The 26,604-nt window shown below is 37.8% G+C and overlaps 2 protein-coding genes across 4 annotated transcripts in view; one reads left to right on the top strand and one right to left on the bottom strand.

Moving 5' to 3' along the window:
* The window catches only part of CDH23 (cadherin related 23), a 1,005,178-nt gene that overhangs the window by 707,688 nt on the left and 270,886 nt on the right, over positions 1 to 26,604 (top strand). Inside the window, exons 27-28 of the mRNA XM_075217048.1 lie at positions 4,194 to 4,307; positions 6,133 to 6,281. Coding sequence (XP_075073149.1) covers positions 4,194 to 4,307; positions 6,133 to 6,281 — 263 coding nt within the window. The remainder of the gene's footprint in view (positions 1 to 4,193; positions 4,308 to 6,132; positions 6,282 to 26,604) is intronic.
* C6H10orf105 (chromosome 6 C10orf105 homolog) lies at positions 9,675 to 21,538 on the bottom strand. Of its 3 annotated transcripts, XM_075215258.1 has the most exons (3): positions 21,451 to 21,501; positions 19,662 to 19,830; positions 9,675 to 10,313 (listed from the first exon to the last, which is right to left on the bottom strand). In XM_075215258.1, the coding sequence occupies exon 3, from the start codon at positions 10,306 to 10,308 to the stop codon at positions 9,889 to 9,891; it is 420 nt and encodes a 139-aa protein (XP_075071359.1). In that variant the 5' UTR covers positions 10,309 to 10,313; positions 19,662 to 19,830; positions 21,451 to 21,501; the 3' UTR covers positions 9,675 to 9,888. The 3 variants fall into 3 exon arrangements, with proteins under 3 accessions (XP_075071359.1, XP_075071358.1, XP_075071357.1); XM_075215257.1 differs by lacking the exon at positions 19,662 to 19,830 and having other exon boundaries at positions 21,451 to 21,538; XM_075215256.1 differs by lacking the exons at positions 19,662 to 19,830; positions 21,451 to 21,501 and adding an exon at positions 11,418 to 11,545.

The following is a 26,604-nucleotide window of genomic DNA, read 5'->3' on the forward strand; positions in this document are numbered from 1 at the left end:
GCAATGTTTCTTAAACTTTTTTGTATTGGGACATACCTACCTTGTTCTGTAGTGTTCCCTATTCCCTGTATATACAACAATAACAATTTGATTGGATGATCATCTGGCATCCTGTTAGGAAGGTTAAGTGCTAATTTTTTTTATTTATTTTTTTGGGGGGGGATATTCATACTAATTGGATGGTTGTTAGATGAAAGAATTTGGGGACTTATTTTAGAGCACTTTAGATGAAATTAGAGGGTATTAATATCAATCTGAGGTTGGTACAATGCGCTGTCATGCTGAAACTCATTTTGTATATGGAGCGTTGGCAGATTGCCAGTGGGGTCCAAAATGGTTATGTAATGTTCAGTGAGGGACAAAAAAACACTCAGGGGAATGATTGCGATTATTAAATAAGCTGAACAATATCTTCTATCTAAAACACTCACCTTACAGACTTCAGTAGGTCATGCAGTAAGATGTAATCAAAATACCTTCACAATTGAAAGAAAATTCACCATAGCAATTGTATTAACTGAATTGACTACTGCACTTCAAGTCAGGAAATTACAATAGTAATTTCCAGTCTTGAAGTGCAGTGTCAAGTAAGTAAGACTTATACGAACTAAGTAGCCCCTAAGTAGCCCTGATTAACTGACAGCTAATTGGGTGTAATATTGCTGATGACCGGTCCATGTTAATCACTGCATCTATATGTGTACATTTCCCTACATTTATAACACAATAATAAAAAAAACATAGAAAATGTCATCATTATGTCATTATTACTATTCTACTAACCCAACAGTCCACAATTACAACTAGAAGACCCCCAGAAAATGCTGATATTCACAACTGGTGGCTACATTTCATGGACTGCTAAAGAAAGGATTGTGAGAGAAAGTTATAACGGAGAAGGTGGCCTGTGTTCCCTAAAATACCAGTATAACATGCCTGCTTTACGGAAACTTGAAGCTTTTTTAATATATTCACTAGTAATTGTCTTGACAGCCCACCTCTACTTTTTGCCCAATTAAATTTGATTGAATATCTCTATTGAAATGCTTCTAAGGTGAATGGCACATAATTATCACTATGCAGCAACACTACTTCAATTAAACTATTCTTTCAGCTACAATACACACATTTTCTCTTTGTGACATGCCCCTAATCACTCTAATTGTTATAGGAATAAGGTTTGGCTTAATCAGATTCTTATGTTAATATGTATTTAGATAATCATACGTCTGATTGTAATACTGTACCAATCCATAACCCAGGGGCAATGTATACAATAGTTTTACTTTGAAAGTGTATTATGTTTTAGGTGACTGCCAGGTGTCACCTAGTAGTAGTTGTTTTGCTGTATTTGTTTTGTTTTTTTTCCTAAGTATGAAAACTAATCTGTTAAAATGTTGCCCTATGCAAAAAATATGTGTGTGTGAAGGTGTGGGGGGGTAGGCACTTAACATATCACAAAAGAACTGAATATGTATGTATGTATAGCAGTAGTAGACAGGTGTACACAATATATTTTTAAATGTGATTACTACTAATTTAATGTTGAGGCTGGTTGCAAGGAGGGAGGCCTACTTATTACACGTGGGCGCAATTGATTTACCTTTGGGGCTGGTCAGGGGGAGGGGGTAGAGTGTTCATTCTTTGATAGGCTTTTCATATTTCATGTACCTGTCCTTTCTCCAAACATTCTCCAACATTTCAGAACCCAGCCAAGCAGAAACTGAGCTTACGTCATGAGCTGCAGGTAGTGAAAGCTGCAAGAACAAGTAGGAGAGAGCAGGAGAGTCTGCCAACTGTCCTGATTCTGGTGTGGCAGATTGGATTTTGAGTGACTGTCCCACTCATTCAGGACTTTCTAGTATGTCCCGCTTCATACTGCTTTTGGTGAGCTGTTTGCACCTAATAGTAGTGCACGCAGCATTGCCCCTGTATTTGAAATGGATGGGATTGGACTAGAGAGTGGCCTATCAATGGCTTAATTCATAGCAGTGCCGCTTGTATGATGGTCATGCCAAATCTGAAAGTGTGGAGTGGAAACTACCCCCTGTAGAAATCCTGCGTTTGATCATGCATGTGACATGAGATCTGCTCAGTCTATAAAAGCCAAACCTTGCAAAGGCAGCATAATTGTAACTGAAAATAATTACCACCACTAATCAGGATAATCCTGATGCATCAAGAGACTGAATCCTTGAAATCTCATATTACAAATTAAAAATGTATAAATGCTGTAAGTTTTAGCATTTCTGCTTTACCCAAAGATACATCAGGTGTTTCATATACGCAAAGATGTTTCACAATGACTCAAAAGTTAAAATGAAGAACCCCACCCTAAGTGCAAATCTATATAGAATGTATATTTTATCTCTGACCATCATTTTCAAGTAAAGTATGATGGTAGTAGAGCATCTGAAGTCTTGGTATTACTCGTTTATTGTTCTGTACTGTTATTCCCTGTACTGTCCATTGTTTGTACTGTGTTCGGCGCTGCGGAAACCTTGTGGCGCCTTATAAATAAATAAATAATAATAATAATAAAAGTGTTACCTTTTAGAGAACAAATCTAATACAATTTAGATAATCTTTACATTAACATGTACATCATTGGTACATATACTGCCATCTAGTGGTATCAAAAAATATTGCAACTTTAACTTATCCAATATGTATTTCCTCTAGTTAAAGCTAGGCAAAGCCCAGAAGACACCTTCGTGAACAGACAGTGAGCACTTTAGCAATCCCTTGGACTTTATGGATGTCTTCCCTGTTGTCACCAAGGGTTACAGACGTTAAGCTACATAGATTATTATTTTAGAACTAAGGAGTTGTTCACATGATTATTTATATATTAGCTTAAAGCCAACACATGTCTAATATTACAGGTTACAGATGGATAAACAGACTTCCAATTAAACACACAAATAGAGTACACTAAGCTCTCTCCATGAGAGCCCTAGACTGACCACTGCACATTCATGGCAAAGCAGATTTATAGCAGGTACAAATCATCAATAAGGGAGTATTTACACAAAAAATATTTAATATATGTCAGCTTGGCATAAGTGGGCACATAAAGCATTATACTTTTTATAACTCTGCCAATTAAGGTGATTAAGTAAACATTTAATAACCACCATTGGCGTGTAATAAATTCTTATGGAACAATAAAATGTCTTCATTGAAGAGGGTTTTGCTGGCCAGGGGTCCTGTCTCAGAAACTTAGGCTTCACCTTGTTTCAAAGATGTTACAATGCTACTCACCTAAGCCAATACTTAGCTTGGCATATTCCTCCAAGCATCAATAGATAGGATAAAATTGAAAACACTCCGGTAAGGGAAAGTGACCTTGAATTTATTCTGTTGCTCCAGAAGTAAAATTAAGCCTTAAAATCCTTACCATTACCTAACGGATCAATGAGAGTCAAACCATTCCCCTCCCCTAATCCCCATATGTGCCCATCCCTCATTCTTGACATTTGGTAAGCAGCTAGGATTATGTTCTTTCATCACATTCTAAATGAATTTCTGCCTAACAATAGATTGCTATAAGATCTATTGCCAATGGTATCTAGTCCCGAATTGCTACGCCACATTTACCCAAATGCAAATAACCAATGATGAAGACAATGTGGCCTTATCCTGTGTGATGTTCAAAAATAGTGGTCTTCTGAAAATCAGTTTTAGTACCAACTATAGTATAAATATAAACTAGAAGTATAAAATATAGTATAAACCAGTATAAATTATATTACAAGTTTACACAAGTCACTAAAGAAAATCCAAAAAGGTCTGGGAATTCTGGTATTCCCAACACTCAGGGCTAGATTTACTAAGCTACGGGTTTGAAAAAGTGGGGATGTAGCCTATAGCAACCAATCAGATTCCAGCTTTCATTTATTTAGTACCTTCTACAAATTGACAGCTAGAATCTGATTGGTTGCTATAGGCAACATCCCCACTTTTTCAAACCCGCAGCTTAGTAAGTCTAGCCCTCAATCTCAGCAAGAAGCTTCTAAGCAAACTTACCCCATCTTCGTCTACTCCAGATCTACTTCCATACCCAGATCTAGATGTTACCAATTTACCAGAACACCACGTTATACTGACATTTCTAATAGACTTAATTTAATAGTTACCCACCTGCAGTTTTGTATTTGTAAGATGAGTAAGATATGTTTGTTTTATTGTAGGAGGAAACCAGGATGGGAAATTCATTGTTGGGTTTCGTGATGGCATCCTGAGAACAGTCGTGAACCTTGACCGGGAAACCATGGCTTCCTACAACTTGATCTTGGAAGCTATTGGTAAGAAAGTACAGTTTGCAAATCTATTTCAAAAACACACAACTTTTTTAAGTGTTTCCATATAATTCTTGAATGGTGCTTTCTGCGCATTCTGGGACAGTGATTTCTACAAACAGTTTAATAGCCTATTTATAGTACCACAAATTGATCTTGTTGTCTTTTCAGACAAGACCTTGTCTTCTCTTCCCCCTACCATACTACAGAGTGAAATACTTTTCTTTCTAATCAGATATTTGGTTAGAGAGGATGATGATGAGGGAGCAGAAAGGGATCACTTAGGACCGTAACGGCTGCCAGCAAACTGTCTTTCACAAACATATCTTTACCAAATACTAGAAAATAAAACATGAAATATTTTCTCATTTACTTTCACTCACAAAACACAAATAAAGAAAGAATACATTTCAGCGTTAGTGTCCCTTTAATGGCATTTTCTCCCATTATTCAACTTTTAATGGTACTTAAAAACATCTCTTAAAATTTTTCTACATATACTGGTGATTAAAAAAAATCTTCCATCTTAAAATCATCTTCCATCCTATAGACCCCTATTTATTAATATGCGGTGATAAACAATCTGTGTTATCTGCACTTATATCAGTGATAGAATATCTGTTATAGCCGCAATTTCTGCCAGTCTCTGGCAGAAATTGGCTCTGCATAAGCAACTGCATGACCTGGCTAACCGGTTCACACATGCACAGTGGAACTGAAAGCTCTGGTATGGGTTTTCAGTTTTACTTAGTGAAAATTATATTTGCCTACTCCCCTGGGATCATCGAAGACACTCCCACATTTCAGAGAGTCCTCCTGGATATCTGAGAGAAGACATTCTCTCGCGTCCCGTCCATTCCCTAGTAAAGTGCCCAGGGGATCATGATGGAGCAGTTTGCACCACACCCCCTCCCCATTTGACACTTAGACCACCCCTTCAACATCTTCCGGAGGGGAGTTAATAAAAGTCTTCAGGTATGATTATAATAAAACATAACTAACAACACTCTGATGTTCTTCCTCCCCGCTTGATTAGACCATACTTGTCAACTCTCCCTGAATGACAGGGAGACTCCCTGAAATAGGGGTGACCTCCCTCACTCCCTGAAGAGTCTGGCATTCTCCCTGATGCTGAGCCAGTACAAGACGTGGTTGGCTTCACCATCTGTGGCATGATGACACTCCATGTCTATGCCTATGGAGGTTACCATTTTCATGGAGACAAATGGGGTGGGGCTTAATCGTAGCCTCGCCCCCTGTCGTATTTGGCCAAAATTGTGACAATCGTTTAGGGGGCGGTGCCAAAATGATGCAATTCGTCCAGCCTCATTCCCGCACGCCCACCTCCCCCGGGATCACCCTGAAACCAACGAGGAAAAGTTGGCAAGTATGCACTAGACTCTGTCCAACCTTCAATATTTCAAGCTCTCTTACCCCTTCACTATACCCTATTCTACCCCAGCCTGATAGTACTCTCTCTGTATGCAAGTAACAGTCCCATATACACTGAGTCCCACTAGCTTATATTGTCTCAGCATTGCCCTTTTCCTGAAGACTGTAAGTTCTCAGAATCAGGACCCTCTCTACCCTCTGTCTCACATCTACATCTGTTTTGTCAACATTTTATGCACATGTTCTGTTTTTGAGATTTGTATTTTGTATGATTTATAACTCCGACTGTACGGCACTGCAAAGTTTTGTGGAGCATTACAAATAAATAATAGTTACTATGACTATAGAAGTTTTCATCCTAATAGTCTGTGCTTCTAACATAGTGGTTGTAATGGAATATGCACAGTGATAAGTGATATTTGTGTATCTTCTTTTGCAGACAATGGACCAGCAGGGAATAGAAAAACAGGCACAGCCACTGTTCTTGTGACAGTATTGGACATCAATGATAACAAACCCATCTTCCTGAAGAGTAGTTATGAAGCCACAGTTCCTGAAAATGTTCGAGAATTCAGCAGCATTGTTCAGGTACATGGGTATTTGGACTGGTTAATTGAGTTACAGATTTCCTTTTAGTAGGAGAATGTTATCCTGACATAACATTTATTTTGAAAACAATGAGGAACATTGATAAAAACACATTTTTACATGTTCTAATGAAAATCTGTTAAATACGGAACTAATAGCTGACCCTATTTATAAATATATATTCCATAAATGTTTTAACCATTGGATTATTTTTCGATACAGCTTTAACATTTTTAAATCAATGGATCTGTTTATCAAAACCCATCATTAATGTAGACTTTCCATCGCTGCTTATCGCAGTTTCTTTAATTTATACTATAAAAGGACGCTGGGGCAGCAGTGCAGTGCTCAGCTCCCAAGCAATACTGGCTGGCAGCAGTAAGAGGACTCTTACCACTCACCAGGCCAGTGCAGTAGAAAATTTTAAGAAAAAAAGTAAAAACAAAACAAAAACCTTTATATACACACATTTTATTTTAACAAAAAAGCATGGAGGTCTTCTGTCATAATGGGCTTCGTTTCTTTTTTCTTTACAAATCACCAGAAAAGGGTAGTGCACTGTTTCATAGCCATCAGTTTTGCATTGTCTAGAAGCCACCAAAAAGAGGTCTGCATTTTTTTCTAGACAAACAGAATGAGAGTCTGCATTGTTTATTAACCAGCAAAAAAAGGATGTTCTTTAATTATTAGCAACCAGAAGTGGTGTCTGTACTGTACTAAACATCATGGGCCTGATTCATTAAGGAAAGTAAAAAAAAAAAAAAAGAGTAACTTTGCACCTTGGCAAAACCATGCTGCAATGGAGGGGGATGTAAATTTAAAATGTGGGGACAGATTTATACTTGGGAAAGATCAACTTTAAAATTCAGTTTAAAAATAAAGTTATCATGTACTTGTGAGCTGCATGAAAAAACAGCCAGTATTTAACTTATGTGCAAAGTAATAAACTAATTTGTACCCATTGCTTTGGAACATGGTTTTGTCTAGGATCAAATGAACTTCTCTTTTTGCTTTGCTCTCTTTAATAAATCAAACCCCTATGAAAGGGTTTACATTGTATAGTAGGTACCAGAATCTGTTTTATATGCTCGTTGCTGGAATTAGGGTGTACTTTACATACTAAGCGCTAGAACCTCACATACTTGCCATCAAAATAAATATTTTATATTGACAACTGTTAAAAATGTATTTAAAAAAATAATAATTAAGAGATTATTACAACTATATATAACAAAACAAAAATGTGCAGCTGTATGTTTAAAAAGTGTTGTAAGTACACAAAACCAAAACCATTAGTATGGTTCTTTCAGTATGTCTGATTCACTTAATATATGTCTTATGTTTTTTTTATTTTCTTTAGCAAATATTTTGAATGTTTGCTTCTCTTTTATAGTCATTGACTGGTTATGTTAGATTTTGTTAAAGTCTAAAGCTGCGTACACACTACAGAATTTTCCACCAACTTTTAATGCCGATCGATTTTACATTCGATCGATGGTCCGATCGCTCGGTCCATGGACTGCATACACACTAGCCTTGGTTTAGACGATAAAGGGAAGAGAGGCCGTCCCGTTAGCGACTTGTTACAGCCATGTTGTCGTGAGTAATAATTTTAATTTCGTACACACTGAAGCATCATTTGTGGGCATTGTAATGATATACCATGAACACTGTGTGGTTTATTCTGGGTATTTTACAAATATTAGTTAATAAAGGTTAATATGACTTTATAAGTTTAATCATACTTGCCAACATTTTTTTTTCCTTTTCCGGGAGATGCCGGCTGGGACGTGGGCGTGCAGGGGGCGGGGCTGCGAAATCGCGTCATTTTGGCCCCGCCCCCGTGACGGAATGACGCAAATCGCGTCATTTTACAGTGGGGGCGGGGCTAAACGCCGCGATTCCGGGTGAATCGCGGCGTTTAAACTAAATTTTTCCCCCTTCCTATCAGGGAGATTGCCACACTCGCCCGGGAGACTCTTGCAAAATGCGGGAGTCTCCCGGACAATCCGGGAGAGTTGGCAAGTATGAGTTTAATAGTTTATAAAGGTATAAGTTTATAAAGGGTAAATATGAATAGATTCCCAACATAGATGCAAAGGGTAATAACACACGTGCTTTATACAAGTGTAATGGTCTGCAGCCAGACAGGTGCAATACACATCTATACAAAACACAAGTCTGTGATGTGCAGATACTGCACCACGTGGGACTGGTACAGGCATCACAAATTTACATACACACGCCCCCCAGGTCGAGGAAGTATCGGAGGATTGTCGTGGAGTGGTTGAAAGTTTATACACACTACACAACGGAAAGGAGATTAGAACGAAAATATTGAACGGTACGACCAACTAAATAAGGCGACAATCGTTCATTTGGGCAGACGTTCGACCATCGTGTCACTACACACACTGACCCAACTTTCAAGCAAGCAGTCGTATGTCGGCTGGTTGAGCTAATTATTGGACAAAAACCCTGTAGTGTGTACCTAGCTTTATAAAACATAACATAACATACATATACAGTCTATTAACATTTTTGCTTTTTTGCTTTTTGTTGCTTAATTTGCACATAAGCAAGAGGTGTCATTGTTGCTGTTAGTGACAGAATCCAAACACAAAACTAAAATCTGCAAGCTGTAATGAGATGCCATTTATCATACTGAAAAAGTGATAACTAAAGAATTATAGTCAATTTGTGCAATTTCAAGATCTTTATTTTAAAACATGTTAAAAATATTTTAAAATTTCCCTTTTACAAAAATAATATTTTAGGGGAAAACAATTTTAAAAGAAAATAAATTTTACCAGTATCTGGTAGTTTAGAAAACAAAAAAAACATTAAATCTGTAAGTTACTGAAAAAAAACCCCCACCAAAACAATTATTTCAATTAGGCCTAAATTATGCAAGTACATAAATTACAACTGTTTGTCTGCCGCAAGTGGAAAATAATTATACAGCTTTAAAAACACTTTTACGGCTTTCCCAAAATCCAGGAATGGGCAGCCTTCAGCAATCCAGGTTTTGCTGAGCTACATTGAATCATGGGAAATTTAGTTCAACAGCTGAATTGCTGATGGCTGTCTTCTTGCTGCCAAAATTAATTTAATATACATGTACATGGCTCAAACTATTATCCACTAATAGTGCTGATTGAGTCACATCACCTAGGTGCATTCAGTACATCTACATATAACTAAAAGCAAGCCTACTTATTCTAAGGTTTCCACACCACATATTATTTAACTCCTATTAGTAAACCTCTGAGTTAGATGTGAAAAGGAATTCAATATTTACACTTGGAAAACTAGTGAGTTAGTAGTACGGCTGCTATATATATATAAATATATATATATATATATTTATATATATATATATTTATATATATATATATATATATCTATATCTCCGCATGCATACATACATACATACATATATACATGCATACAAGAAATGAGTTGGAATTCAAAGTTAAGAATTCTTCACCAACTTCCAGAAGTATGGAATTAAACATTGGGGATGTAAAATGCCAGCAATCCTTATTGTTGTCACTATTTTGTCTGGAGCAATAATTCTGTACATCAAAGGTGGCAAAACTTCAAATCACATTTTGGTGGACTCCATAAAAGACCAGTCTTGGTTGGTTGATGGCAGTCTCGGACACTGAGAGATTGGCCTACTGCGTCTGAAGCTGTTGATTGATTGCCTGAGCGACCCCAACCTCTTCCAGAGTCTGAGTTGTGGTTCACTTGCATCTTCAACATGATATGGCATAAATTCCCGTGGCCCATACAGAGACTGGTCTAGGGCTGCAGGCTTGCACAGTGTTATAAAAATTAGGCAGGTGGCAAGCAGTAGACAAATGCACACAAGAGAGATGATGATGGGTAATGGATCTGTCAAATCCAAGGGGATTTTGGTGGTATTTACTGAAATATTCTCCATTGTGGTGTTAAAAAGTACAATGATAGGGGTTCCCCCTAGTGTTTCATTATTGAACTTATCTGCACTTTCAGTGTTCATCTTACCTGTAACAAAACACAAAAACACAAAGAGAGATTATAATACCTACTGCTTGTTCTGTACCGTAATTATGGTATCAGTTTAAAATTGTATGAAGAACATTTTATATATATATATATATATATATATATATATATATATATTGCAGAGAGAGATAATATTATTAAACTACAGTTATTGTTTATTTCATTACTATTGATTAGTTTATCACAAATTGCCTGCTTTTGTTCCCAATTCACTCTTTACAATTACTTATGTTTATAATTTGTGTTATTAGTACATTATTTGTAAGGGTTGGACATATCTGGACAATGATAAAATAGCAACATGTTTCAATACAGGGTGGGAGCGTAGGGTGGTAGAGAAAAGATAAAGGGGCAGAGTGGGATGGGGGGGGGGCAGTGTAACATCATTCAGTGGAAAAGCATACACAAACAGCAGAAACAAGTATTTCCAATAACAATAAACAATGACCAGCTTCCTGACCCTCTCATCCCATGAGCACAGTTATTAATTAAATCATCAGAAATAATTGCAGACACTATCATGCAAACAAACAATTCTGGATAGGGGAGGCCAGTCAGGGGCTACTTGCCAGGTCCGCAAACCATCAAGATTGATGGAGAGCGACTGATAAACATGTCTGATCGTAAATGAAAGTAAATGTGAATTCATTATTGTAGCATTTTTACAACAGCAGCTTTAATAATTTGCCCTTTCTGCTCATTATAGTTGGACTAGTGATTCTAGAAACTGTTCAGCTGCACAAGACCAGGATGTCAAAAATTAAAAGTTGGTTGATGCCTGCCTGCTAGTCCGTACTCAGCTGGTTCAGCATGATGGGCACAGGTTGATTTATGACATGTATGTGCTCGCTACACTAAAATTGCCAAATTTTGCATAAACCATTAGCATTACTACATTCACCATGATAAAAATATTATTATTTGGTAAAAGCTTTTGGGATGTTTTTACTACTTTATGTCTAATGCTGAACTTTTTACAATAACCAGCTAAAAAGTCACTATCACATTGCTTGCTATTTTTATATTTTTAGTAAAGTGTTATTATTCAATGTTCTAGTCTAGATTATGTACTGAGAAACTTACCCATTTAGTTGGTGGAAGCACAGGACTGTTTAACAGTAGCAGAAATGATTTCTGTTGGCTATGGTCCTGCTGGGTGCATTTGGTGAAGCCTTTTAGTGGTCAAGCATGTTGGTTCCTTATAAATGGTGCCCTGAGATCTCTGTCTCATAGGCCTTATGGCAGCTCAAGTTTCAGTATGTGTATATTTATCCATAACAACAGATAATCTCAGCAGGGAGTCTTCAAAACAAGTGTGAGAGGATTTGCATACATTATGGAAAGATAATGAAGAGCCAGTGTTAGATGTTCTTTAAGTAACAAAGGTGTGATAGTGTTGTCTGCTTAAATCCTGAGGAAATTTAATTATCTGTGGTCTTTTGTTTGGAGGGAGCCGATTATCAAAGTTAATTATGTCTGCATTTTTTGTGTCAATTGAGCACTTTCAATTAACTCTCAACCCTAAATAAAAATTGTGATATGACCCATAAAGTAAGTAATATGGTATGGTTCCTTTGATGGGACTGCCTATGTTACTTTAGGCCAGGAGACCGCACCAACTGGGAAACGGACTTGAAGTGTGTGTTGGGAGGCAAGCAGTTGTCAATAGTGGGCAAAACCTTTTAAGTTAAATCATAGTTAGAGTAAAATCTTGTGAATGGTGTAAGTATACCCTGAACTGATTTGGCAGGCACTTTTACTATTTGCGGAGTACCTGAAAACATTTAAACTTGTACATTTTGTTCTCTAACTGTAACTTTAAAAAGTAACATTGGGTTATTTGAGATTTTTATTACTTGAATTTTTATTTATTTTTGGTTATTATCAGTTCAGATCCATTCTTTTCAAATAAGTTAAAAGGGATTCATTTATTAATTATGTCTTCTTTAGCAGACATCAAGAACTTGAACTAGGACAGGGTGGCACTGGGCAATGATGGAGTGTATGTATTTCCAACTTACTGCCACTAGAGCGGAGTGTTGGCTTCCTGTAAGTTCATATATGTATTTATTTTAGCAGTTGCAGGTGCCTCTTTGTTATATCACCACTCATGTGTGCAGTGATGCATGTCATTACAAAGGACCACCTGCTTAGGAAATCTGCCCCAGTGAGCTGGTAGTTGATCAGAGCTTTCAAAGTTGTGCACAAAAAGTGTTTTGGTTTGTCGTTACTTTGTGTTATAGTTTTCTATATTGATAGATGTATACTGATCAGTTTATGTGTGTTGTTATTATGTAAATTATGTGTATTGCAGTTTTTTGCTGGTTTAATTTGTTTTGCTATTGTGCAGTAAATAGCAAGGCACAGTGGTTAATATGGCTGCCTCCAGAACTGGGGGCCTTAGGTTGGCTTCTGTGTGGAGCTAATTTTGCTTGAAGTATTAAATGAACGGGTGAGCCATTGGTGGAAGCGAGGAATAGGGGTGTTTAATTTAAATCCCCAGGTCAGCTGGCACTCTATGCAGGTTACCAAGCAAAAAAATAAAAACACTATATGAGTGACTTAATGTCACTCCCTCAGTGATTTAGTCATCCCTGAAATGTTGTGGCTCTAGCTGGCCGCCTTAGTTTGCCTTATGGTAACACCAGCCTTGTACACATGGGCAGCAAAGATGTAAGCGGCACAGAGGTTACTGCAATAAATTATGTCTGCATCATTTTCCAAGGGAGATTTGCATGATTCTATCCTATGTTTCTGCAATATATATAATTAATATGTATACAACACTGTATTTAGATGCACCGTAGAACTACCACCTCTTCATCCTATGCCTAAAATGGATCAAAATAAGTATGTAACGGACTTGTTAACAATGTGAGATGTTAGTTTCTTCAGGGAGAAGGCTTCAATGCATACAGTGAGATTATGCTGCATTGGATGTCATTGACATCTCTCATTTTACTCTTTTTTTCATTTTTTTTGTTAGTCCACATTTCTCAAGGCTTTATGAGTTGGTGTGAATTTCTGATATGAAATCATCAATAGCACTTATTTATATAGCACCAGCAATTTCTGTAGCGCTTTACAGTTGAGGCATAAATGATCACTTATAAAAACTAGCTTTTTTATTGAAACAAAAAAAATTGTATTATTTATTTAAATACAATCTTCTTTTAACTGACCTGCTTTACTGTTACTATTAGTTTTCAGCCTTTATGGCAAATGACAATTTATTTTGCTAGGTTGGCAAATTATGAATCTCATGAATACAAGACATTACACATAAGTAAAACAAACTGATAAGAATATAGCTTAATATTTAGAAGTAGTCTAGATTTATGTGGAATAATATAAGTTGCAATATTAACTTTAACTTTCCCCTAAATGTAGGTCTGTTCCTCGGGAACTCTGTAGTCATAACTGTGCAAGCACAATTCTGTCAAATATTGGATGGAAGGGATGGTTATATAGTCTCCCCCTGAAGGTGACTATATAACAAGTATTGCAGTCATTGTACTTGCAAAATACCTGTACTTTAACTGATTGAAATCATTTAAAAATGTTTTATTCTTTGAAAAAAATAAAAAGCCTTATCGCCAGGATTAGGGCTCTCTTGATAAATAGACCCTTACTCACAATGTGGAAGGCATTTCATGCCGTCATGCATTTACTAAAGCATAATGAAAAAGAAAAGTTTTGCGGCCTGTGTTCATAAATAATTCATTTAGGACATTGTTATAAAACTACAGAGGATTGCGCCATCTACTTGTGTGATGCAGAGGTGGATCTAGAATATTATTTTACAGGGAGCGATTTAGGGAGGGGGGTGGACGATTGAGTCCCCACCCCATTTTTGACAGCTAAGGCTGCCTGCGGCTGCACACTGTACAAAGGTCTGTTTGGCAGAGACAGGCAGGGCAGAACTCTCTGTTTGCCTGTCTCTGCCGAACGGACCTGCACATAGAGTGCAGCTGCAGGCAGAAAGCCCCTACTAGGGGGGACGATTGCCCTGATCGCCCCATGGATCCGCCAGTGGTGTATATTCATTTTAAGGTAATACAAACCATGTAGAATTTACACCTATTGCACTACATATAGCAATGAATCTAAGGCATTGACTCACAGGCAGAGCTGGATTAAGGCTTGAGGGGGGGGGGCAGGGCACTTAGGACAGGGAGGCCCCTATTGTTTAAAATTAAGGGCATAGTGTAATCATTCACAAGAGCAAAAAACTGTGTTATTGATACCCTCATATCTCTCGCATTCCTCTTCCATGCGTCTCTCATTTGCAGCCCCCTCCTTGTCGCTCTTCCATTGCAGCCCACTCTGTGTCACCCTCAGTGCTTCCCCATTTGCTGCTGCAATTTCTCAACCTTTAGGTGGATTTGCCCTTAACTCTAAATTATAGAATTAATGTGTGTCTATAGCAGGGTGAGCAACAGCTGGACCTCTAATGGGAAAAATTACCATAATAATTTCTGCTCTCTGCACCTCTTCCTAGTGATTTTGTTGTCACAGGATAGTTCAGGATTAGACAGGGAGGTCTTTTCACAGATTGATTAGCCACACATAGGTTAATATAAAGTTTAATGGTCTGTTCACGTCACGCGGTTGCTCTGTTGTTTTTTCACAAAGGTAAAGAATGACCTGTTTGTTGTACCGATAGCCACAAGTTAAGACACTAAAAAATATCATGTTGCCATCCAATGGTCTATACGGTTTCCTAAAGCAGGTTGTGTTCTTTATTTAAAACATTGTTCTGAAAACAGAAAGAGGAGCATGTTCTGGTTACAAACCAAAGAGTAGAAAAAACAAATCCATCTCGCTCTAGGGTTAAGACTTCCTCATCATTTGTACCTGAGAATTATTGTGTAGGAAATTCAAAATGAGGGGGTGCTCTCTCAACCAAAGATAATATCAAGAGAAAAATGGTGAAAAGAATCACCTAAGAGAGATTGTTGACTGAAGCACTCCAGTCCCTTGAAAAATTTAAAAACAAATTTTATTGAAAATTATCTATAAAATTGAATAGACCAGATATCATCAAAGTCGGCGAATATTAAAATGGAGAAGTGATGAAAAATAAAGATAAGTGATAAAGATGGTTAAAAATACCCTTCCGGAAAGCCGGTGGTCACAAAATTGTGACACTTATAATTAACTGGGGAAAATACCCATAATTATGGACATTGTATCAATGAGATTCAAAATAACACAGTTTATTGAGATTTAATTTCATTCCCTATATTCATTGATACATTGTGTCTCGCATATAGCCAGCATGTGTGTCTATTCTAAATTGAATGACAGTAGTATTTATAGGAATGCGCTTGTGAGGGTTGTAATTATCAAAAACACTCAGGTATAATAGTCTGACACAGATATGCAAAGGAGCTTAGATTTGTATATGTATAGTTCCAAAAATCAGGATCGGTAGCCTGACACAGCACCCTCTCATACAATGTGTGAAAGTGAGGGGTTAATATTATCATAACCACAGAGGATTTTCCTCTAAAACATATCTGCTGTATTAGAGATTAAGTCAGTTCTACCTATAGTCATACTGGTAGTAATGATCTGACTAGCGGATTCTTTTCACCATTTTTTTTCTTGATACAAACCAAAGAGTACCATGGCACACAATTACACCAACAGCTGCACACACCAATGATGTTCTCATAAATATTTACATTTATGCGTTAGCACAATATAAATAAATAGTACATATTTGTGTAGAGCAGTTACATTATTGCAATTAATGCAATTAAGTATTAATAATCAATGACATTTGCTATTAGGACAGATGTGTTAGATAAATATAATTTTTAAAATATTTCCTAAAAAGAAAAAAAATAAGAAAAACATAAAGCGCTTTACAAAAGTTATATTTCTATATAGTTGAAACAATTATGCAGTGTAAATTTCTGTTTGAAACAGCATTGTGTTTCTAATGTTCTCATTGCAGCCCTCCCTATATGTCTCATTGCAGCCCCCCGACCCCTATAGATTTCATTGCAGCCCCCCACACTTCCCAAGGGTCTCAATGTGTGCCCCCCCCCCCTTTTATTCTGTCTCTGCTCACAGGTTAATACTGGACAAAACTGTTTGTTTTGTGTTACTGCAATATACTACTGTTCTTTCTGAAAAAATATATCAGTAGCAGAGACATTCATAGCTAGCAATAGCATATAGTTCTACTACAAAATAATCAATTAAGCCTATAAAACAAGTGTCTTCAACCAAATTCACTTGTTATATACAACTTTTAATTGGTAAAAGAGTCATTCATTAAGTGTAGGATAAACAGATCAATTGAAATAACAGTGTATATAAAAATGAATTACACTAATTTGTGCATGCTCTGTCCACAGCTTGAAATCAATATAGCATTATTTATAGTATAGATGGCAAATGAACGTGAGCATACCTGTAGGCTGTCAGGTTGCTTTCACATGACAGTCATGGCACAGTTTACCATGCAATCCTGTGCTCTAATTTCACTGCAGGCTTACAAATGACCACTTGGCTCACTTTTTTAATGGTAAATTGAAAGTATGTAAACTCTTCAGGCTTAATACAGGACTTAAATTGCATATTATGGCATGACCATCAACCTTTTATATCCATTTGGGAAGCTTTAATAGGTGACTCACTTGTTTTTCAAAAATAGGGCTGAAATCAGGGACCAAATCAACTGTAGGTAGGGCAAACACACTAGTAGGTGAATAGCAAAGTTATCTGTAGCCACATCGGTGGAAGGCGTGGCTAATGCAACGCGCAATAGTAGGTAGAGTCATAACGCAAGGTGGAACTAATGCACAAAGAAAGGTGATAAAGTATTGTGCTGTACCCAAACAATTTGATGAATGTAAAGAACTGAAAACTGAACTGGAACCACATTTTGGAAGCAAAAAGACATTTGATCCTCTGCACTCACCAAATTAATTTTTATTGCTATTCTAGCTACTTAAAGGTGTGCTCTATTAAAAACAGGTAATGTTAGTTCCACATATTGTAATTCCTGGGAAGCTGACCAACTCACGCCATTCTTCCCCTTTTGGCCAGTTCTATATTAAATATAAACATGAATTCAATCTGAATTTCAATATGATCATTGCTATGTTTTTTAAGTTAGTTGACTCTTATTTCTACACAGCCTTTGAATGCAAGTGCTCATCAAGCAATAGAACCTTTATTAGATTCCTAGGGAATCCTCTGACACAGATTGGGTAGGGAAGGAAGCTACAATAAGGGTTTTGTTACAAAAAAACATTTATTAAAAAAAAGACTGTACCATGTTGTACTGTACCACATGTATTTAATAAAATGAAACAAAATTAAATTGAAAACTGTGGCGAAATAGAAGTGTGGCCACATGTTTAATACATCCTAACTCTCCCTGAATGTCAGGGAAACACCCTGAAATAGGGGTGATCTCCCTCACTCCCTGAAGAGTCTGGCATTCTCCCTGAACCAGTACAAGACGTGGTTGGCTTCACCATCTGTGGCATGATGACACAGTTCAGAAATCGTGTCCTATGTCCATGTATTGATGCCTATGGAGGTGGCCATTTTCATGGAGACCAAGATTTAATCAAAGACTGACAGGTAAGACAACATGACTTTAGTAATGGAGACAGAAATGTAAAAGACACTTCAGTGTCTAGAGATTCATTAGCTGCTTTTCTTTAACGCATAGTTGCCTACTCTCCTGGAATGTCCGGGAGACTCCCACATTTCTGGGAGACCTCCCGGGAGAGCAGGGCAACCTCTGAAACCCGCAATAGATAAGTGGCAAGGGGGGGGGCTTAATGACACAAAAATCACATCATCTTAGCCCAAATTAGCCAAAATGATGCAATTCGTCAAGCCCTGCCACCGCACGCCCACCTCCCCCGGGATTTCCCTGAAGCCAACGAGAAAACGTTGGCAAGTATGTTTTAATACAGAATGGGCCAAAAGGGAATTCTCTGTTTTTAATACAAGGTACAGCTTGAAATTGCTATGATGGCATTAATACTTTACTTCATGATTGGAGAGGATAATTGTCTTCTATATATGATTATATAAAATCAAATCAGAGGAAATTTTTATGCCACACTGTACACAAAAAGGCTTTGATATAAAAATTAGGTTGTTTACAGCCACAATAAAGTAAATGATATACATACAGTATTGATTTTTCACTTATTTAAAAGGGGTTGAGGGCAGCTGTCCAAAACGTGTTATTAGTCATGTTTTGATATATATAAAAAGCACAGTGTAAGCTCCCATATGGTGTTGTGTATAATGCATACTTGGCAACTTTTTCTCCCGGAGGAGAATTGAAATGCAAATATTGAGAAGGGGTTTTGTGTCATTTTGTTCCCACCCCTGCAACGCTATGTTGCAATCCCAACCTCCCACCTACCGCCCTCTCTATCCTGCCCTCCTCCGACCTCCCTCCTCGTCATTCTCCTCTCCCCCCCCTCTCCGTCTCTGCCTCCGTTCTCCCCCTTTCCTCCTCCTACCCTTGTGTCTCTGTCCGTCCTACCCTCCCCTTAGATTGTACGCTCCTTCGAGCAGGGCCTCCTCTCCTCCTGTTCTCCACCACCTTAACTCTGCTCTCCAGCTCTTTGTCTCCTCCGTGAGGTCCTCCTGTCCTTCTACCGCCGCTCTAGCTACCCCGCTGGGGGCTCTCACCTCTCTTCTAGCTGTACATTGAGCTTCCGAGTTATTGTGCTTTTTGTTAACTGTTCCGTGCTGTCTCACCCTGTATCGTGTTTCTGTCTGTCCCTGTACGGCACTACAGATACCTAGTGGCGCCTTATAAATAAAAATTTATAAAATTAATAATAATTGTGTCATTACATAGCAGAGGCCTCCCATTTGCCCACTTCACTAGAAAGTGGGGAGGATGCGCGGAATGACCTGCTCTCCTGGGATCCGGGAGTCTCTAGAAATTACGAGAGAGAATTCAAGTATGGTATGATGTAACAAAACTAGTAGGTATAATTATACCCAACAAACATATAAAAGTTCCCCTAACCCCTCCCAATCTGGAAAACCTGATCAGTCATCATTTTTGATAATCAAGCATTCTGTATAAGTATCATGCAATCAAGCAAAACTGGTGCTGGTCATGATTTGTGTCTGCTCAAGCCATAGATTTAGCGTTCTCAGAAATGTATAGAAGCAAAATAGGGAGATGATACTGTGCAAATAACACCAGTGGTAGGTAACCTGCTAGTTGTTATTTTACACATACCTAGATCAAAAGGCACAATGTGAAAAAAACATTTGAACACTAGTAACAGGTCATTGGTAAGCTTGCGTTAAGGTTATTACCTAGAAAGGTTTATGAAGCTTCTATATAGGATCTACTTAACCCCGGCCCGTCTACACAAGATATGGCCCTCTCCCAGCTCTGCTGGTGCAGATGCAAGAGGTCGAAGATATCCTCCATATGTTCTGGTCCTGTCCGGTAATCCAGCCGATTTGGATAGATGTTTTTCAACTATCAGAAAAAGTCATGAATGTGAAACTAACTTCATCTCCACTCATTGTCCTCCTCCAACTATTCCCTGAACTGCCGAAAAACACCACAGTATGTCTGAGGCCATATCCTTATCGCTGCTAGAGCGGCTATTGCACAACAGTGGAATCAACCCTCTCCTCCCTCCATTTACAAAATTGTGAGTAAAATCCACTTCAGTTATGAAATGGAGATATACGAGGTACCTTATACATTATTCTATTGCCCATCCTCACCCATAGCTGTCCTGGCAGGTGTTCACAACTGAAGGGGAGGGTTCTAAGATGTTATGCCCACCAGACTTGCAGACCACTTCTACTAGTGACCCTCTTGATCAGCCTCTCCAAGCTCCCCCATGAGACATGCAATAGCTTGGTCCTAGCTTATTAACTCCTTGAAGTATACTTTGTATATTAACTTTCATGCACTAATGCCACTCCATATTTTGATTGTATGTATCTTGTATTTTGTCTGCTCCCCACTATGTACCCCCTTCCATTCCCTTCCTTTTTAAGTATCCCCTTCCATTACCATTTAAATACCCCAATAAAAAATAATTCTGTTATAGATAAGGGGTTATTTAACATTACCCAAATGTAGGAGATATTGGAGATATATAATGCATTAGGAAAACTACTGCACAATACTGCAATCCCCATTATTATCAATGGGGACTGCGGTTTGGACCAGTTTATCAAGCTTTGTTGAGATTGACCCATGACAGCCAATGCCATTAACTGTTCTACCCTATGGGGAGAGAAAAGCAGGAGAGGGATCTTCCAGCATTCTTCTCCCCTCCCTTTAACTAAACTGATTCTGCGTAACACAGAGTCATCTGTGCCACTTACTGGATGTGCTGTCAATCCCTTATCATTGTGAAAAGCAGTGATAAGGGATGTAAATTTAAGTGGAAATTTTGCAGTGGGTCATAAATAGACCACTAAGCTTTTAGAAATGAAGAAGAGCACAAGATTTCTATCTGGCTTTTTTTTTTTTTATGTGCATTTTAAATGCATTCTGGTATCAGACACAACATAATCTGCAAAATATTATAGATAAAATTCAATTTCTACTTACATTGTGGGAAAATATCTGTATACATAGGAGTGGCATATTTTAGCTGCAGGTGCAAGCACCTGTTAGAAATAAGTAACAATCATTTTTGCAAATTGGGCACTCACCTGCTAAAAAATAGATGTCAGTAAATTTCAGAATCTCCCCTGACACTACAATAATACACACAGAATTGTGTGGACCTCCTTTAAACATTTCTTAAGACTCTGTTTGTTGTGCAGGCTGTGGCTTCTTTCAGTTCTGGATACATTTTGATACAGTAGAATACGACGTTAGTCAAAATGGTAACTGTCAATAAATTTGTATAGGATTGTCAATAAAAACATTTTCATGGCTTGGTGACATTGCCACAAATCCCTTTCTGTGAAATCCTTCACTACTTCTGTACACCTAAGCCTTCAATTACTAGCAGGTTACAATGAGTTGCGTTTCCAGTTCATCTAATTTGTATTAGCAACTGTTGAAGCTAAATGAAAAAAACCCAAACCTACAAATATAATAAAAAAATCAGAAAACAAGTTTTCATACCTGATTGTAGGATTTTCTTATCCCGTCTTCAGGTCTCTCATGATTGTGCTGATCGCTGCTGGGTGCCTGTTTTTCCTCTAACTTCGATGCCCTTTGCTGGGGGGAGGATGGAAAGATAGAGGCAGCAAGGGGAGGAGAGGGGAGTGAGAGATGCAGACAAAGGAAAGAAAGTAAAACTTTATGGAAACAAATTGCAAATGCTTCTTAAATATGTCTGTATTTTTTAATTCAAGGATAAACAGGGGCAGTATTATGTTTAAAACTGTATACACATATTACAAATCCACTTGTTTTTTAATTCAACAACCTCTGAATTTGTTTCCCTTTATGAAGATTAATGTTGTCTACCAAACAGTTCAATTCCCCCTGTGGGATGTTTACATGGTACAGTCTGGTAGCTGGATTTTGTTCAGAGAATGCCAGTCTTCAGGTTGCTCTGAAGTTGAGATGGGCTTTAAAGAGGAGGGGGGGGGGGGAGGGAGAGATGGTGTGAAGGTTTGTATAAAGAGTCTCTTTATATTCTTTGCTCAAAGCTAATTTCCTTCAATTTAACATTTCCAGTGTCAACATATTGCTTTTTTTAAACTTGTTGTTAAGAATTGTGTAATGCCCTTGTTTAGTACACATACAGTAGGAAGCTGTTTTAACAGACTGCAGCTATAAATCAATCTATACATAAGTATTGTTTTTTAGTTTACAGTGAAATTTAAATGCTTCTTTTAAGTACCCTTTAATAGGGCCAAGGGAACAAATGTTTAGTATCCCAATACAATCTATAGCACATAACAGTGCATATTTTCCATATTTCCACATATCCATAGTAAAATAGTAAATAGCACACATGGCTATATTTTAGAATGAGCCAGACACTAATTAATACACCTATGTTATTGGTAGGAGATCATAACAGGAAACATCACACTTCTTGGTGCCTGTCGATAGGGCCTAAACATATACATGGTTCCTTTAAGACATTTCTTGCTCTGGAACAGAAATCTAATTAGTGAGCCTTCATATACAAAATTAAAGGATTAGTTAGGGATGCACTATTGTGCTTGCCAATTGTGAAAGATTGTGTGGGTGTGCTGCAAACATGGGTTCCTCCACCAAATGACCCTACAAATAAAGTAAAACTTATCTGTTGAGCATTGCTTGTAGGAGATTGCATTGTGGTCTGAGGATGATGGATACATATATGTGATTGTGGTATTTAGTAGAAGGCATGTTGTTAAGGTTCAGAATATTGGTGCAGCAGATAATGAGGAAATAAGTGGAATTAAGGGACGAGGTAGAAGTGGAATTGAGTAGAGGTAGGTGAGGGGCTGAGTTTAGAGGTTGATGATATGGGGAGAATGCATAGAGGTGGGCAGTGGAAGAAGATGTTAGGTGAGGATGTGGGGGAGTGGGGAGAGTTTAGAGGTAGAATAGGGTGGTCATGGGTATATTAGTATTCCTATGTAGAGGAGGTGTCTACATATAATGTATAGCATTAATGGTATTTGTAAAAAGAGATATACACTTGAGTCAAGTGACTTGACACACACTGCAGATTTCATGGTTCAAATCCCAGGCAGATATGGTTGTGTAGGGTTCATTCTCAAAGCCTAACATTTCAATTATCTTACAATGAACTATAGGTAACTCACGTTTTGGGGATTGGTTTACAAGCTGGGGATGCGGCTTTATGCTCAGCTCCATGTCCTGATGTGACTGCCAAATACAAACAGCACTTACGCTCTAGGAAGGCTTATTTATATTCCCGGTGCTGGTGTCATCATCCACACTGAGTGCCCCTCAAACATTATATTACCCCCGCACACTGACCGCCAGGTTGCTAGGATATTACTACATTACTGGAACTACCGTTACTAGATTATTTCCATATCCTCACACTCAGTCCTAAAAGAGCCTTATATGTCAACCCCCAACCCACTCTAGATTGTAAGCTTACAAAAGCAAGATCTGTCTCATGTCTGCGCCTCATCCGTTTCACAAGTAATCATGTCCCCAATACTCTAAATGCGTAACTGTGTTTGTATCACCTGTGCTATATATGTTATAGTGTCAAGTTTTCCTTGTATGTTTCAAATGAAACCTGCTTTCAGTCCTAATTGGGCGAAAGCCACTATATAAATAAAATTATTATTATTTTGAGTTTATCACCTTATATAGCGTTTCCACTGATCCGAGTCATTTCTGGTGCTGGAATTTTTTTTATTATGGACAATCAGTAAATTTACAGTAAATGAATAAGAGTTGAAAAAGAGTGAAAAGTAAAATCAAACTGTTATCAAAGCAATAGTGGTTTAAAATGCCTTTCACTACAGACAGTGGTATATATGTATATATATGTATGTATACGTGTGTGTGCATATATATATATATATATATATATATATATATGTATATATATATGTATATATATGTGTGTGTGTGTATATATATATATATATATATATATATATAATAGAGATGGACGGGCTCGGTTCCCTGAGAACTGAACCCACCCGAACTTAGGCAATCCGAGTACTGAGCCCAGTTGGTTCGGTACCTTCCCGCCAATTCGGATTCCAAATTGAGGCAAACGTCATTGTGACATTGTCGGAACTTGGATCTTGCGAGTTTTGTAATGTACCATGATTCATCTGCTGTGTCTATAAGGTGAAACAGGAAGGGGTTTGGCTGTCAGAGCAGTGTCTCCTCCTTGTCAGGATCTTATGCACCGAGCTGTACTGGAGATTATACTTGTCTATACACCAGTCTAATTTACATGTGTTCCCTTTACTGAACGCTCCGGTCACAACAAGCAGTACTGAGACCATCGTCTGACTGGCAGGTGGAGGTAAGTCAGTCAGGGTAGTTTTATGTTTAGGTCTAATGTAAAGAGATCAAAACAATATCACCAGCTAATGCTTTACATACAATTTTTAAAGTGATATTCTTATGACAGGAACCAAAAGAGTAGTAGTGGGAGGCTGAGAATGAAAATGGTTATTTGTTATTGTGAATTATACATTTTCTTATTAGATTAGAATTTAAATTACTGTGGAGCCATCATGACCTTCATAACATTATCATATGACATCAGTAATTGGGAGAAAATGACAAAATATAAAATGTTTACACTATGTAGAGACATAGATGGACATTGCATAAACTACAATGTATCCAATTTAATGTAATGTATCCAATTTACACATTAATTCAATCTGACATAAGTCATTTACTGAAAGGAAAGAGTTTGACATGGTATTTGAAATTGGACTTGCTAGGAGTAATTGCTGCAGTATGGTTGCATCCAAATTCAAAGAAAATGTCAATTATCTTATAGACGCTATTACAAAATTAGTGGATAAATATATAAGCAACCTGAGTGGTTGTACTTACTGAATGTACTGCAAATTACTGTAAGACATCTCATTAACTAATAAAGCTCAGATTGCTACACTAAAAGCATTGATAACCAAATTGAGGATGCTATTTTGAAATTGCAAGAGGATGAGGAGGATATTTCTGTATCTGATAACGGGGCTAATGAGGATGTTGATGACGATGATGTTGTTTGTGTAAGTCCTGCACTGGTGAGTTTGTGACACTGGTGTGTGGCAATGTTTTCTAGATGTGATATAAACTGCAGTGTGTTTGTGTCGTTGCTCTGTCGCTTAACATCCAGCCAGCTCACTGTAGTATTTGGCTGAAAGTATATGAAAATAATATTGTGACCTGTGAGGTGGTCAAAATTTAATGGAAATGACTGCAAATTAGTGTTAGTAAGGTTAATAATAATGTAGGTACAAAATAATACCTAAATTAGTTTTGCTTTGCAATTTTTTAAAAAAATTGCAAAGCAAAACTAAACAAAACCAAAACCAAAACACAGGAGTCAGTGGGTATCTCTTATATACATATATATATATATATATATATATATATATATATATATCTATATATATATATATATATATATATATTATATGTATGTATAGCTAGATATACACAAAACCACTGACAGGTGAAGTGAGTAACATTGATTATCTCATTTCAATGGCACGTGTCAAGTGGTGGGATATATTAGGCAGCAAGTGCATGATCAGTTCTTGAAGTTGATATGTTGGAAGCAGGAAAATCAAGCAAGCGTAAGGATCTGAGCAACTTTGACAAGGGCCAAATTGTGCTGGCTAGAAGCATGGGTCAGAGCATCTCCAAAATGATAGGTCTTGTGGGGTGTTCCCGATATTCAGTGTTTAGTACCTATCAAAAGTTGTCCAAGAAAGAACAACCAGTGAACCAGTGATAGAGTCATGGGCGCGCAAGGCTCATTGATGCGTGTGGGGAGCGAAGGCTAGCCCGTTTGGTCCACTCCAACAGAAGAGCTACTATAGCACAAATTGCTGAAAAGTTAATACTGGGTATGATAGAAAGGTGTCAAAACACACTGTGCATCGCAGCTTGCTGCATATGAGGCTGTATACCTGCAGCCAGTCAGAGTGCTAATGAGTGCCAGAACTGGACCATGGAACAATGGAAGAAGGTGGCCTAGTCTGATGAATCATGTTTTCTTTTACATCATGTGAACGGTGTGTGCATTGTTTACCTGGGGAAAAGATTTCACCAGGGTGCCTTATGGAAAGAAGGCAAGGCGGAGGTAGTGTGATGCCCTGGACAAGGTTTCTACTGGGAAACCTTGGGTCTTGACATTCATGTGGATGTTACTTTAACACGTACCAGCTCATTAAACATTGTTGCAGACCAAGTACACTCCTTTATGGTAACGGTATTCCCTGATGGCAGTGGCCTCTTTCAGCAAGATAATGACATCACGCCCATATATATATATATATATATATATATATATATATATATATGGGCCCCGGTGAACTGCTTTGCACGGGGGCCCATAATGTAGTTAAGATGGCCCTAGTGTACCCTGTTATTGGTGTACCTGGGTTGGTTACCCTGACCTCTTACTATGGATTAGGGTTGCTGTGGATGGATCCCCCCTGGCCTATCACACTGGCCAGAGCTGCTGGGTAGCGGACAGAGTAGTGGTGCTGGAAAGTTGGGTCCAAACCTCAAACAGACGGGAACGGATTAGATTTTGAACCTAATCTGTAGGTCACAGGAATTTCAGCTTGGAGAAGTTCTCAACCAGGT

This window comes from Mixophyes fleayi, chromosome 6 (assembly GCF_038048845.1).
Source record: "Mixophyes fleayi isolate aMixFle1 chromosome 6, aMixFle1.hap1, whole genome shotgun sequence".
NCBI classification, from domain to species: Eukaryota; Metazoa; Chordata; class Amphibia; order Anura; family Limnodynastidae; genus Mixophyes; species Mixophyes fleayi.